The 13,225-nt window shown below is 43.3% G+C and overlaps 1 protein-coding gene across 1 annotated transcript; it reads right to left on the reverse strand.

Moving 5' to 3' along the window:
- Nucleotides 1-479: 479 nt before the first annotated feature.
- On the reverse strand, nt 480-5,499 carry LOC132149503 (histone chaperone asf1b-A-like). Its single transcript, XM_059558812.1, has 5 exons — nt 5,128-5,499; nt 4,922-5,043; nt 3,704-3,819; nt 3,013-3,189; nt 480-1,203 (listed from the first exon to the last, which is right to left on the reverse strand). Exons 2-5 carry the CDS (start codon nt 5,028-5,030, stop codon nt 1,012-1,014), a joined length of 594 nt encoding a protein of 197 aa, XP_059414795.1. The 5' UTR covers nt 5,031-5,043; nt 5,128-5,499; the 3' UTR covers nt 480-1,011.
- Between the last annotated feature and the right edge of the window lie 7,726 nt (nt 5,500-13,225).

Raw genomic sequence — 13,225 nt, forward strand, 5'->3', positions numbered from 1 at the left:
AAAAACGGGGTCTGTCTTGTGCAAAACAAGCACGACGAGGTCATATACGCAGGTATATGCATTGCATTTCGGCAACGAATGCGCGCGCTAGGATTTGTCGAGCAGGAAACGGAAAACGAGTCCCAACCAACCCAGTTTCGTGATGCACATGCATGAACAAGTTGCATGATTTACTGTGCATAGCAACCGCAAATGCATGACTGCCCTGCAATAAAACAAAGAGAGGCAAAACCCACAATGTGACACTCATGCTAACTAAACACCGATTTTTTAAAAAAAATTATAAAACACTACTTTGAGGTTGTCACAGATGCTGCAATAGTTCATGTTGCCAAGCAACAAGCAAGCGGCTTGTCTTACTCCAAACATGGTGTACTCCTGCATAATGCAACACAACAGCTTTTTATGAATGAAAAGCCTGCACAGCTGCATTTACTCTGTGCACAAGGCAAATCAAAGTAAAACAACTTCAATGACCATTATCACGTAACAAAACATTTATTTCATTAAGAACAAATAAAGAGAGAGATATATACACAATATAATACAGTCCCAACTACAAAAATATTGTCCGCTGCAATCTTTTACAGAATTATTGCTGAATGTGTCTGAATTATGCATCAGACTTCTTATCTGCTGAACTGATCTTCCATCCCCTTTCGATTTGAGGAAGGATCGGTTTTGGATCAAAAGTTTGATGGCATTAGATGCAACACATCCTAATACTTAAATTATGTATTAGATATTTATGACTCATCAGCTTTCCATTCATGTTTCAAACTGAAAAGCAAACATGCTTATTGCATACTGGAGGATTTGTCATATGCTGCACACCACTGAGTTGTTTCAAATACATGTGGCAACTGTAACAAAATTAGATAAACTTTTTTTTTTTTTTCTCTGATGTGTTTGAATAATCCCGCCTCTCCTCCACAGTGTCCAGATTGACATGAGCTCTCAGATGAGCATTGAGATGTGAGGATTATTCACAGGAGTTTGTAGTTTGCGTCACTACAAACAGTCCATGGAGTTGTCTGGCACCTGGCTGAGTGGAGGTGCTTTTCCCGGAGTGCAGGATGGGGGCAGCATGGCATTGGGTGCAGGGTCCACGTTCTCTGAATCCTCCATTTTCTCAGCACATCCCTCCCAGTTGATGTGAAATCTGGTTACACGTGGGTTGGAAGCCAGAATGTTCCTCTGGAGCTGAAAGCAAGCAGATTAAAAGTCTTTCAATATACACTATAATTTTACAGTGATGCAAATTCATCAGGGATGAAATAGATGACGATAATACAACACCCCCTAGGGAAAACGTGTAAAATATCATCTTCAAAATGTTTAGCTACAATCAATTTTAGCATGTTGTCTCAGGCAACAATCATACTTTTGTTTTAATGAAACCCATTTAATATTTATGAAAGCTTGTTTCCATCATAGAATAACAAAGAGTTTAAACTTTTTATCCAATGTTTTTCATGCAATTCTGAGATAAAAGTTAGAAATGTGAGAAACGTACAAATCGCAAGGCAAGTTAGAATTCTGAGAAAAAACAAAACAATTACCTTTATTTAAATGTAACTATAATGTCGAGCTCTGGAATTATTACTAAAGTGTGATATTACATGCACTACTCAAATTAAATATTTTTGTATTTTGACACACTTTATTCAATTAACACTGAAGATACCTTTTAATAAAACTATTAAAACCCAATGAAATGGCTTTATGAGCACAGTGTTCTTCCTCCTATTGCCGTACTACATTTCAAACAGCAAGTTTGAAAAACTCATCTGTTTTTAAAACAACCAACAGCCTTTAGTTTATGTAGCAGCCATTACTTACAGTTTTCTACTTGATATTGCTTGTACAAGACAGGTGGTACAAAAGTCGACAGTCTTTTCTTTGACATGTATATCCAAGTTAACAGCTTATTGTATAAGAAAAAGAAAAAAATTATTGTCCAGCAGGAATTGATTGGATCGTAGAAAAGTGGTTGTTGCAAACTAGGGCTGCATGAAAAAAAATTGCATTCAATTTTTAATGTGCATCTTGTCAGTAAAGCCGGTTCTGTAATCAGCAGGTAAATCTCCATCACCTGCGTGCTTTCACATTGAGCAGCATTTACTACACAGAGCCGTTTTTTTACTGATAAGCTGTGTAAAACATGCGCAAAAAATGAGTGTGGTGAATAACAGCTCCATGTGAAAGCACGCAGGTGATTTATTGCTGATAACAGAACCGGCTTTACTGACAAGATGCACATTAAATATGCCATGCGATTTATTGTGCAGCCCTAATGCAAACTAAACAGAAGCAGAGTGCAAGTTTACAGTCAGTTGTGGAGTGATAGGTTTCTGAAGAAAAGGGATTTAATCTTATCTGGCCATTGGACAATCTTTTAAGATGAATCAAAAACTTATGACAACCACAGTCTAATAGATTACCCCTTTAGATTAAATATTAAACGGTTACAAAAACAAAACAGTTATGCTAATGATGTAGTTCCATCCAATAATCTCATCCATAACACTATAAAATAAAGCATTCTGTGGAGAATTTGAATGGGTCCGATATGTTTTATGGTCGACTCAAGCACATGATCTGCTCTGTGCTATCATGTCTCTGGAAGGGAGCAGACTGTGTACACACTGCAGCGGTTCGCCTGACAACACGAAACCAGAATTCTTTCGTCCCCATGGAAAGCATATTTACACTGGATCGTTCCCTTTCCCCTATATAATACACCATGTGCCATTCACCATACAGAAGTCTGTGAACAACAAGTGACCAATTTCAGCTTCAGCGTTTATTTACAGTGAAGGGGGCGGGATGCTTCAGATTCTAGAAGGCATTTGATTGGACAGAAAGTTGGATGAGAAGGTTATATCTTCTAAATGCAAATTTTGTCATTGTTTCGGAGCACAAAAGGCTAACATAGTGATACTAAAAAAACTTCACTTTTGAATTCATGGGGATTTTTAATTTCAGAGTGTAAGAAGCATGCTGACATACCTGTCCATAGTCAGGTTTGAGGGGCGGATTCTCACGAAGCTCAGTGTCCATGTACTCATTGTTAACATAGTAGCCGATGCGTATAAACTCCTGTCCTCTGTATGTGCAGGTGATCAGAACAACAGTGACACCCACAGCATCACTCTCAGGTATTAGGCCAGTGTTTGGAGCGTCCGCCTGTTGCACAAAAGACAAAAATACCATAACAGAAATTAAAGAGTAAAATAAAAGCATTACGTAGAATACTTGCATGACTCTAAACTGGGTGTAACTGCAGGATAAATGCACTTATTGACTTTGTACATTTAATACAGAACAACATTAAAGGAACAGTTCACCTATGAAGGATCAACACTCATGTAGTTTCAAAAGCACGAAAAACAAACAATTTTCACTCATGTTCTTCTACCTAAATTTACTTTTTTGCTACATAGATGACTCAAATACAGGACTTTCTACTGCTGTGTGAATGTGGCCATATTAGATTGACAATGTTTAATTTAATAAATAATCTCAAATACAGGTGTGGTGAGACTATGACTATTAAAGTACTGATGAAGTCCAGTTTTTTGTAAGTTGCATTAAACAGACGCAACACTTTGAAAATGGCTAATTTATACTCTTTTTGTGTGGGGGATTTTTTTTACGAAGTAGACAATGTTGATAATGATGATCCGTGTTATGAACTCACCTGAAACACAAACATATGTCGGCCTGCAGGAACTGGACCAACCAGGACAGAATCAAGAGTTTGATCATACTCTTCACTTTCTGCTGAGCCCACGTAAATAATCTTCCATTCCAGATCTATAACACAGAAAACTATTTTATTCAAATGATCAGATTGTCCTGTATAATGTATTATTACAATTAACTATTCAGAAAAAAATATATAAAATACACTACTGGCCAAAAGTTTGGAATAATTAACTATTTTTTAAGTTTTTCAGTGTCATTATTTATGATGTTTTTTGCAGCTTAAAATGTTTGTGGAAACCATAACGCACTACCATTCATATAGTTGCAGTAAGTCCGATTTTAAAAAAAAAAAGAAATTGGTATTTTTATTCAGCAAGGATGCATTAAATTAAATTGCATATAACTGACATGTATTATGTTAAAGAAATGCTGTTCTTTTTAACTTTCTATTTAAAGAATCCTTATAAAATATAAGGATAAAATATTCTGATTTCCAAAAAATATATATTAAGCAGGTTTCAACACAATAATGAGAAATGTTTCTTGAGCAGCAAATCATCATATTAGACTGATTTCTGAAAGATCGTGTGACACTAAAGACTGGAGTAATGATGCTGAATGATGCATGACTGGCAGTACGATTGTGTTGGAATTAAAAGAGCAGATTTAACATTTTACATTTTATTTCCTAAGACTAGGGTCTCAAATGTAAGAGATGTGACGTGTATTATTATACATTTATGTGCATTTCATCTGGATTTTTCGTTTGTATTTGATAGGCTAAATCTATACTGTTGTTCAGATATAAACTTTAAAGTTTTATATGGCAATATTGTAGCACAGTGGAATTAGAGTAATGGATTTGCTAATTTACGAGGTTTTCGATTGCAGTTAGTAATTTGGGAAGATTTATCGTAATATAACTAACGTAAAGTCCATGCATAACTAATCAACAGATTTATGCATCTTTTTTTTCTTCTTAGCAATACACACATCAATAGAAAAAGACAAAATGTTAGATAAAGAGAGACGATTAGCTTAATTAGGTTTAACTGAGAATAAAAAATAAAGTATAAATTACAGCTCGGTTTTCTCCTCGCACGCTTCAATCACCCGCCAATCTGACGTCATCTGCAGTTAGCGCGTTAGCTAGCAGGCTAATGAAGAACGAGAAAACATATCAAAAATTAAAATAAAATTTAATACTCACCCTCGGGAAGATCCTCCATGCACTCAAAGGTCACTTCGAATTGAAACGGGTTCCCAAACGGACTCGGGTTGTCAAGAACAGCTACATTTAGCACTTGCACTTTTGCCATTGCGCTAACGTTCCTGCAGTTACAAGGAAATTTACAATTTACCCCCAAAACAACGCAAGACCGATAAATCGAGAAGAAATTTAAATACTCAACAGACGTTTTCAAGTAAAACTCCAGAAGCGTTGGCTTCACTTCTTAGCTTGCGAGCTATTGGTTCAACACCGTGGACTAACGTTATACTGTTAAAGCAGGAGAATAGAGAAGTCTAGGTAATCTCTCCTCACAAATTAAAAGGAACAATAATTAAATCTATGATCGAGAGTAACGTGTAGACGTAAAACAGGTGTTATTTCGCGAAACTCGTTACTTAAACTTACAGACAATGCAAGTTGCGCAGTCTCCCGCCAGAGCTTTCAGACAACTCCAGGAAGCGTCACGGAGAGCGGATTGGTCTGCGCGCTGATTGGTCAATAGACCAAAGGTCTCGGATTCTGCGGACGCTGATTGGACGACAGTGAGAGCTGTTAAACGGACGGGCCCTCCTCTGTGGTTGATTAGCTGCATGATGCATCATCTTTTATTGGAGAATAGAAGGGTGTTCCTGCACTACCAGAGGCTGCAGTTTCAGGACCGCATTTCTCAGTAGCCACTCACCGCAGAACAAACACAAGATCCAGGGTGCGTGTTTGGATCCACATCTAGGGGTGGATATGGGTGGGTTTAGAGTTCATTAGGTTAGAAGAGATCCAACCACGCCCCCTGGAACTTGTGGTCTGCAGATCTCGCATTTCTAGGACCGCATTTTCAGGACCCCAGTTTTTTTGCAACAGCGCCACCTACCGAAGTGGATGATATAGCGGAGCCTGCAGTTTCAGGACCGCATTTCTAGAACCCTGTTGGTTTAGTTTAATGTTTGTAAATGTTATTAAAGATATTGAATATACGAAACATTTGGTATTTCAGTTGTGATTACTGATTCGAATGCATCAGAGGTTAATTACAAAATGTGTAATACCTGCTTGGAGTCACAATTTTACATTGAATTTACACTTAAAATTTAAATGAAAAATATATTTCAATCTTTATACAAAAGTGGAGTACCTTAAATGTATTTCTTTAAATATACTGTATATTGATTAACCCCCTTAAGTTTAAGTAATTAGCTCATTATAAGGTAAAATAAAGATGGAATCAGCATTTAGAGTCACTAAATTACAGACAGATATTATAAAGGTTGTATAGAGGCAAAACACAAGACTCAATAATGATTCAAGAATGTGTGTGTGTGTGTGTGTGTGTGTGTGTGTGGGTGTATATATATATATATATATATATATATGTGTGTGTGTGATAGATAGATTTCTGAATGTGTGTGTGTGTGTGTGTGTGTGTGTGTGTGTGTGTGTGTGTGTGTGTGTGTGTGTGTGTGTGTGTGTGTGTGTGTGTGTGTGTGTGTGTGTGTGTGTGTGTGTGTGTGTGTGTGTATATATATAGAGGGGTGGTGTTGGGGCAGTGGATGAGACACATACGTTTGGTATGAGAGACCTGGGTTCGAATCCACTGTGAGACACCAATGTGTCCCTGAGCAAGACAGTTAACCCCTAGTTGCTCCAGAGGCATGCGACCTCTGACATATATATATATATATATATATATATATATATATATATATATATATACACACACACATAGCAATTGTAAGTCACTTTGGATAAAAGCATCAGCTAAATGTATATATATATATATATATATATATGGAAGCATATGGGTAGCGATATTCAATTAGGAATGTAATATGCAAAATGACAATGCAATATGTAAAATGGCAATGCATTTCTGTATTTACATTTACATTTTCCAATACATTTGTGCAACGTTTGGTGCAAAAATGAAAATTAAATTACATAATTTTCATTTGGCATTTCATACACCAGTTTTAATATGTAAAATGAATACTAATTTTAACGCTTTATAAGTTGCAAAATTAAAATGAAAATGTATTACCGAAATGATTAGATATGTATAACATGTTCAAGCAAAAACTGTGGCAAAATTATCATTTAAATGCTATTTTTCTTAAATGCATTAACACTCACAGTCAAGACACTTCGATTGCATTTTCATCCACTGTCCCGCAATGAATGTAGCAAAATTCAATGTGCACATTGAAAATGCATTCCGAGCCGATCACGTGTCCGCCCCCTCGCGCCATGTCAATCACTGCGTGAACAAGGCGGGGCTTGCAGAAGGTCAGAGACTCAAATCTCAAGAAGAGGATTCAAGTGAGAGAACATGGACAAGACCGTTGGTCCGTGTACGTTTTGATCATTTCGGTTTATGGCTTCAATATTTCATTCGCACTTGTGGGCGGCGCTGAAGCGCTCCTTTCATCTGATTGGTCGAATCGCTCCACCTTCAGCACAGTCTTTTCATTCTTTCAGGCAGAATAAGAGTCAGTGCGAGTGAAGCACTGTAATGTCTGAAACCACCGCTCACTGTTAATTAGCATAATATTTGAATCCGATGATGCTGGCCACATAATTCGTGCTGCTGCGACTTGCAAGAGACCCCGTTAAATTATTTCTAGGTTATAGTATTGTATAAATATTGTCCCACTGATAAAAACAGTGCAAATAGTTATGTCTCCTTGGATAAAAGTGAAGTGGAAATAAATATAGTTAAATTTATTAAATAAAATTAAATAGGATTTTTTGGGAAGGTAAGTCTGGCCAGTTATACAGCAACACGAGTCAGACGAGTCTGAAGATCTGAGCTGAATTTGGTGAAACATTAAAGTTCTAAGTCTGTGTCAGTTACTCTCATAATAAATAATAATAATAATGTTACCCGTATTTTTCGGTATAAGTTGCATCAGTTCAAAAATACGTCATGACGAGGAAAAAAACATATTTAAGTCGCATTTATTCAGAACCAAGAGAAAACATTACCGTCTCCAGCCGCGAGAGGGCGCTCTGGGGTAGGCTACAGGAGCACTGAGCAGCATAGAGCTAATTTTACTATTTTTATTTCAGAAATGTAACAATATTAATTTTTACAATTATTTATTAATGTCACACACACATACCTAGTGCCTTATGACTTAAAAGATGAGAGTGGTAAATGTTACAGACATGGAACTGTTCAGTCTATTATTGATTTTAATTTCCACTTCACTTTTTTCCAAAGAGACAGAACTGTCACGGTTCGTGAACGCACCGTCTCCAGCTGTAGTCTGGTTATGTCATGTTGATTGGTTCATGTGGGTGTGGCCACTGATCGCCTGATCAGCGGCAGGTGCATCTCATCCCCACCGCCTTTATAACGCCCTGTCTTTCGTCTCTTGTTTGTCAGATCGTTGTTTGAGGTCCTCCTTGTTAGATGTCTGGTTCTCGTGTTCCTGTCCTGCTTTGTCTCCTGTTTTGGTTTGCCCTGGATTGTTCCCTTCGTACACGGATTATCATCACCTCTATCGGATCTACCACCACCGTCATCTGTACCAGCGCACTCAACGCACCTACTCACCAGTCTGTGCTGCCATCCAGATTCCTGCGTCACTCTCCGACCCTCCATCAGCACGTCATTTACAATAAACACTGTTTACTTGCTTTTGCCTCCTGTCTCCCTTACCTAGCGTCACAGAACGATCTGACCTACAACATGGAGGCAGCGAGTAACCAACCTTCATCTCTCGAAGCTTTCCTCAGCGCCAGTGTTCGGAGGATGGACTCCCAGGAGCGGACTCTTAACGACACTGGTCGCGCGGTCCAGGCTTTAGTGACGCAGGTGTCCGAGCTCACCCAACAGTTCCAGCTATTACGAGCCCCCACTGCGCCACTCACACCGCCTGTTCCACCAGCACCATCGGAGGCCCCCTCCCAGCCGGAACCACGCCTCCCGATTCCGGAGGCTTACTCAGGTGAACCCGATTATTGTAGAGCGTTCCTTAACCGGTGTGATATGCATTTTGCCCTCCAGCCTAGGACGTTCGCCACTGAGAGGGCCAAGGTGGCGTTCGTCCTGACCCTGCTCTCTGGGAGGGCGGCACTGTGGGGAACAGCGGTGTGGGAGAACCAGGACCCATGCTGCGCCTCGTTCCAGGCCCTCTCCGTCGAGATGAGACGGGTCTTTGATCGGGCCGCCGCAGGACGGGAGGCGGCCAGGAGGCTGGCGGAGCTGCGCCAGCACGAAAGATCCGTCTCGGACTACTCCATCGAGTTCCGGACACTGGCGGCGGAGTGCCATTGGAACGAGGAGGCGCAGTGGGACATGTTCCTGCATGGGCTGGCTGACCGCGTCCAGAGGGAGATCTACGCCCTGGACCTTCCCCCGTCGTTCAATGGGCTCATTGAGCTGGCCCTTCGGGTCGACGCACGTCTGGCACGGATGGAGAGGAGGGGGCTACTCAACACCCCATCCAGGGGACCGGCAGACGTGCGGTTCAGCGGCGGGGACGTGGCCAGCCCCGTCTACGATCACGAGCCCATGCAGGTAGGGCGAGCTCGGCTTTCCCGGGAGGAGAAGGAGAGGCGGAGGTCCCTGGGCCTTTGCCTTTACTGCGGGGGAGCCGGACACCAAGCCCACGCCTGTCCGGTAAAAGGCCAGGCCCGGTAGTACGTATGAGGCTACTATCGGGTGGGATCTCCGCCGAGAAGACCTCATCATCATCATCATCACCATCATCTTCCACGCTCCTTCCGGTATGGCTGCGGTGGTCAGCACAGACACATCACTGTCAGGCACTACTGGATTCCGGGGCAGAAGGTAACTTCATGGACAGCACATTAGCTCACAAGCTCCACATCCCCCTCAAACCCCTTCCGCACCACATCACGGTGCACGCCCTCACTGGCCAGCAACTTCCTACCATATCATACATCACTGAGGACATCACACTCATCACGTCTGGCAATCACTCCGAAACCATCTCCTTTCACATCCTTGACTCTCCCCTGGCACCCATTGTCCTCGGACACCCTTGGCTCCTCCTCCATAACCCTAGCATTGACTGGCTCTCTAACTCTGTTTTGTCTTGGTCCAAAAGATGTCATGAGTCTTGTCTAGTGTCTGCTTGTCCGTCTGTGTCTGTGTCTGTGTTGCAGGAGGAGGCGGTGGATTTGTCTAACGTGCCCGCTGAGTACCTCCATCTGAAGGAAGTGTTCAGTAAGTCTCGGGCTGCTTCTCTTCCTCCGCATCGTCCTTACGACTGTGCCATAGATTTACTGTCAGGTAAGTCTCCGCCTAAGGGCAAACTCTATTCACTTTCGGTTCCAGAGAGGGAGGCTATGGAGAAATATATTTCTGATTCTCTAGCTTCTAAATTCATCCGCCCTTCCTCTTCTCCTGCGGGGGCGGGGTTCTTTTTTGTGGGAAAGAAGGACGGGTCTCTGCGACCTTGTATTGATTACCGGGGACTGAACAACATCACGGTAAAGAATACTTATCCTTTGCCGTTGATGTCTTCGGCCTTCGAGAGGTTGCAGGGAGCGTCAATTTTCACAAAACTGGACTTACGCAATGCGTATCATTTGGTTCGGATCAGGGAGGGGGATGAATGGAAGACCGCTTTTAACACCCCCAGAGGGCACTTTGAATACTTGGTTATGCCGTTTGGGCTCTCCAACTCCCCAGCGGTCTTCCAGGCACTTGTTAACGACGTGCTGCGAGATATGATCGATCAGTTCATTTATGTCTACCTGGACGACATATTGATTTTTTCTTCTTCTCTCCAGGAACATGTGCAGCACGTCCAACGAGTGCTTCAGAGGTTGCTAGAGAATGGGCTTTTTGTCAAGGCGGAGAAATGCGAATTTCATGCACAGTCAATTCCATTTTTGGGGTATATCGTGTCGACTGAGGGAATCCGCATGGATCCCGAGAAAGTTAAGGCTGTGGTAGAATGGCCAAGCCCAGATTCCCGTAAGGCCCTACAGAGGTTTCTGGGGTTCGCTAACTTCTACCGGCGTTTTATTCGCAACTTCAGTCAACTAGCCGCACCTCTGACCGCCTTGACCTCCGCCAAGACGGCGTTCAGGTGGTCGGACACAGCTGAGGCTGTGTTCGCCAAACTGAAGAGCCGTTTCAGCTCAGCCCCTATTCTGATTACCCCGGACCCTACGCGTCAGTTCGTGGTGGAGGTCGACGCATCAGAGGTGGGGGTAGGAGCGGTGTTATCTCAACGTTCTCCCTTAGACGACAAGGTCCATCCTTGCGCGTATTTTTCATATCGTTTATCCCCGGCAGAACGAAATTATGATATTGGTAACCGAGAATTGTTGGCAGTTAAGATGGCATTAGAGGAATGGCGACACTGGTTAGAGGGATCGGGGGTTCCTTTTATAGTATGGACTGACCACAAGAATTTAGAGTACATTAGCACCGCTAAGAGGTTGAACTCCAGGCAGGCTCGGTGGGCACTTTTTTTCGGACGTTTTGACTTTACTATCTCGTACCGCCCGGGTTCCAAGAATATCAAACCTGATTCTTTGTCGCGTATTTTTGACCATTCCGAACGCCCGTCCACTCCCGAGAGTATTTTTCCGAAGACATTAGTGGTCTCCACTCTCACATGGGAGATCGAATCGAAGGTCAGAACGGCCTTAGAAGGGGTAACGCCTCCGCCCGGGTGCCCACCGAACCGTTTATTTGTGCCGGAGGGATTAAGGTCCAACGTTATCCAGTGGGGACATTGCTCGAATGTAGCTTGCCATCCAGGGGTTAACCGTACTAGATTTTTAGTCAAGCAACGATTCTGGTGGCCACTTATGGCTCGCGACATTCACAGTTTTGTTTTGGCTTGCTCGGTTTGTGCCACTGGTAAGACTTCCAATCGGCCCCCTGATGGGTTACTCCAACCGCTGCCGGTTCCTTCGAGACCCTGGTCCCACATCGCTCTAGATTTTATTACCGCCCTCCCACCCTCCCAGGGAAACACGGTGGTTTTAACCGTGGTGGACCGGTTCTCGAAGGCAGCCCATTTTATTCCCTTGCCCAAATTACCCTCAGCCAAGGAGACAGCGTTGACCGTCGTAGACCACGTCTTTCGGTTACATGGCCTCCCGATAGACGTGGTTTCCGACAGGGGACCCCAATTTGTGGCTAAATTTTGGCAAGAATTCTGTAGACTACTGGGAGCGACTGTAAGTCTGTCCTCAGGGTTTCACCCCCAGAGCAATGGGCAAACCGAGAGAGCCAACCAAGATTTGGAAAGGGTGTTGCGATGTTTGGTCTCCAAGAATCCTTCCTCCTGGAGCCAACAATTGTCTATGGTGGAGTACGCCCACAATACCTTACCAGTATCAGCTACGGGCCTATCTCCTTTTGAGTGTAGTGTAGGTTACCAGCCACCTATTTTTCCCAGTATGGAATCCGAAGTTGCGGTCCCCTCCGCTCACGCCTTCGTCCAGAGGTGCCACCGCACTTGGACCAGAGCCCGTGAGACTCTACTCCAAGCGGGGGCGCGCACCAAGGCCAAGGCCGATCGCCACCGGTCTAGGCCTCCCGTATACGTCGTGGGTCAAAGGGTGTGGCTTTCAACCAAGAATATTCCTCTCCGTTCCGTATCTAATAAATTGGCTCCCAAATTTATTGGCCCGTTTACTGTCACCAAAATCATTAGTCCGGTGGCAGTCCGCCTTAAACTCCCTCCTACGTACAGGAGAATTCATCCCGCCTTTCATGTGTCCAAAATTAAGCCCGTATTTCATTCTCCCATTAATCCGCCTACCCCGGTTCCTCCCCCGCCGCGTCTCGTAGATGGGGAGACCACCTATTTGGTAAATCGCATTCTGGACTCTAGAAGGAGGGGACGCGGATTTCAGTACTTGGTGGACTGGGAGGGTTACGGTCCGGAGGAGAGAAGTTGGGTACCTGCCAGGGACATCCTGGATCACTCCCTTATCGATGATTACAATCGACAGGTAAGAGATTCTGGGGACGCCAGGAGGCGTCCTTAGGAGGAGGGGTACTGTCACGGTTCGTGAACGCACCGTCTCCAGCTGTAGTCTGGTTATGTCATGTTGATTGGTTCATGTGGGTGTGGCCACTGATCGCCTGATCAGCGGCAGGTGCATCTCATCCCCACCGCCTTTATAACGCCCTGTCTTTCGTCTCTTGTTTGTCAGATCGTTGTTTGAGGTCCTCCTTGTTAGATGTCTGGTTCTCGTGTTCCTGTCCTGCTTTGTCTCCTGTTTTGGTTTGCCCTGGATTGTTCCCTTCGTACACGGATTATCATCACCTCTATCGGATCTACCACCACC

This window comes from Carassius carassius, chromosome 9, assembly GCF_963082965.1.
Source record: "Carassius carassius chromosome 9, fCarCar2.1, whole genome shotgun sequence".
In the NCBI taxonomy this organism is placed as follows: Eukaryota; Metazoa; Chordata; class Actinopteri; order Cypriniformes; family Cyprinidae; genus Carassius; species Carassius carassius.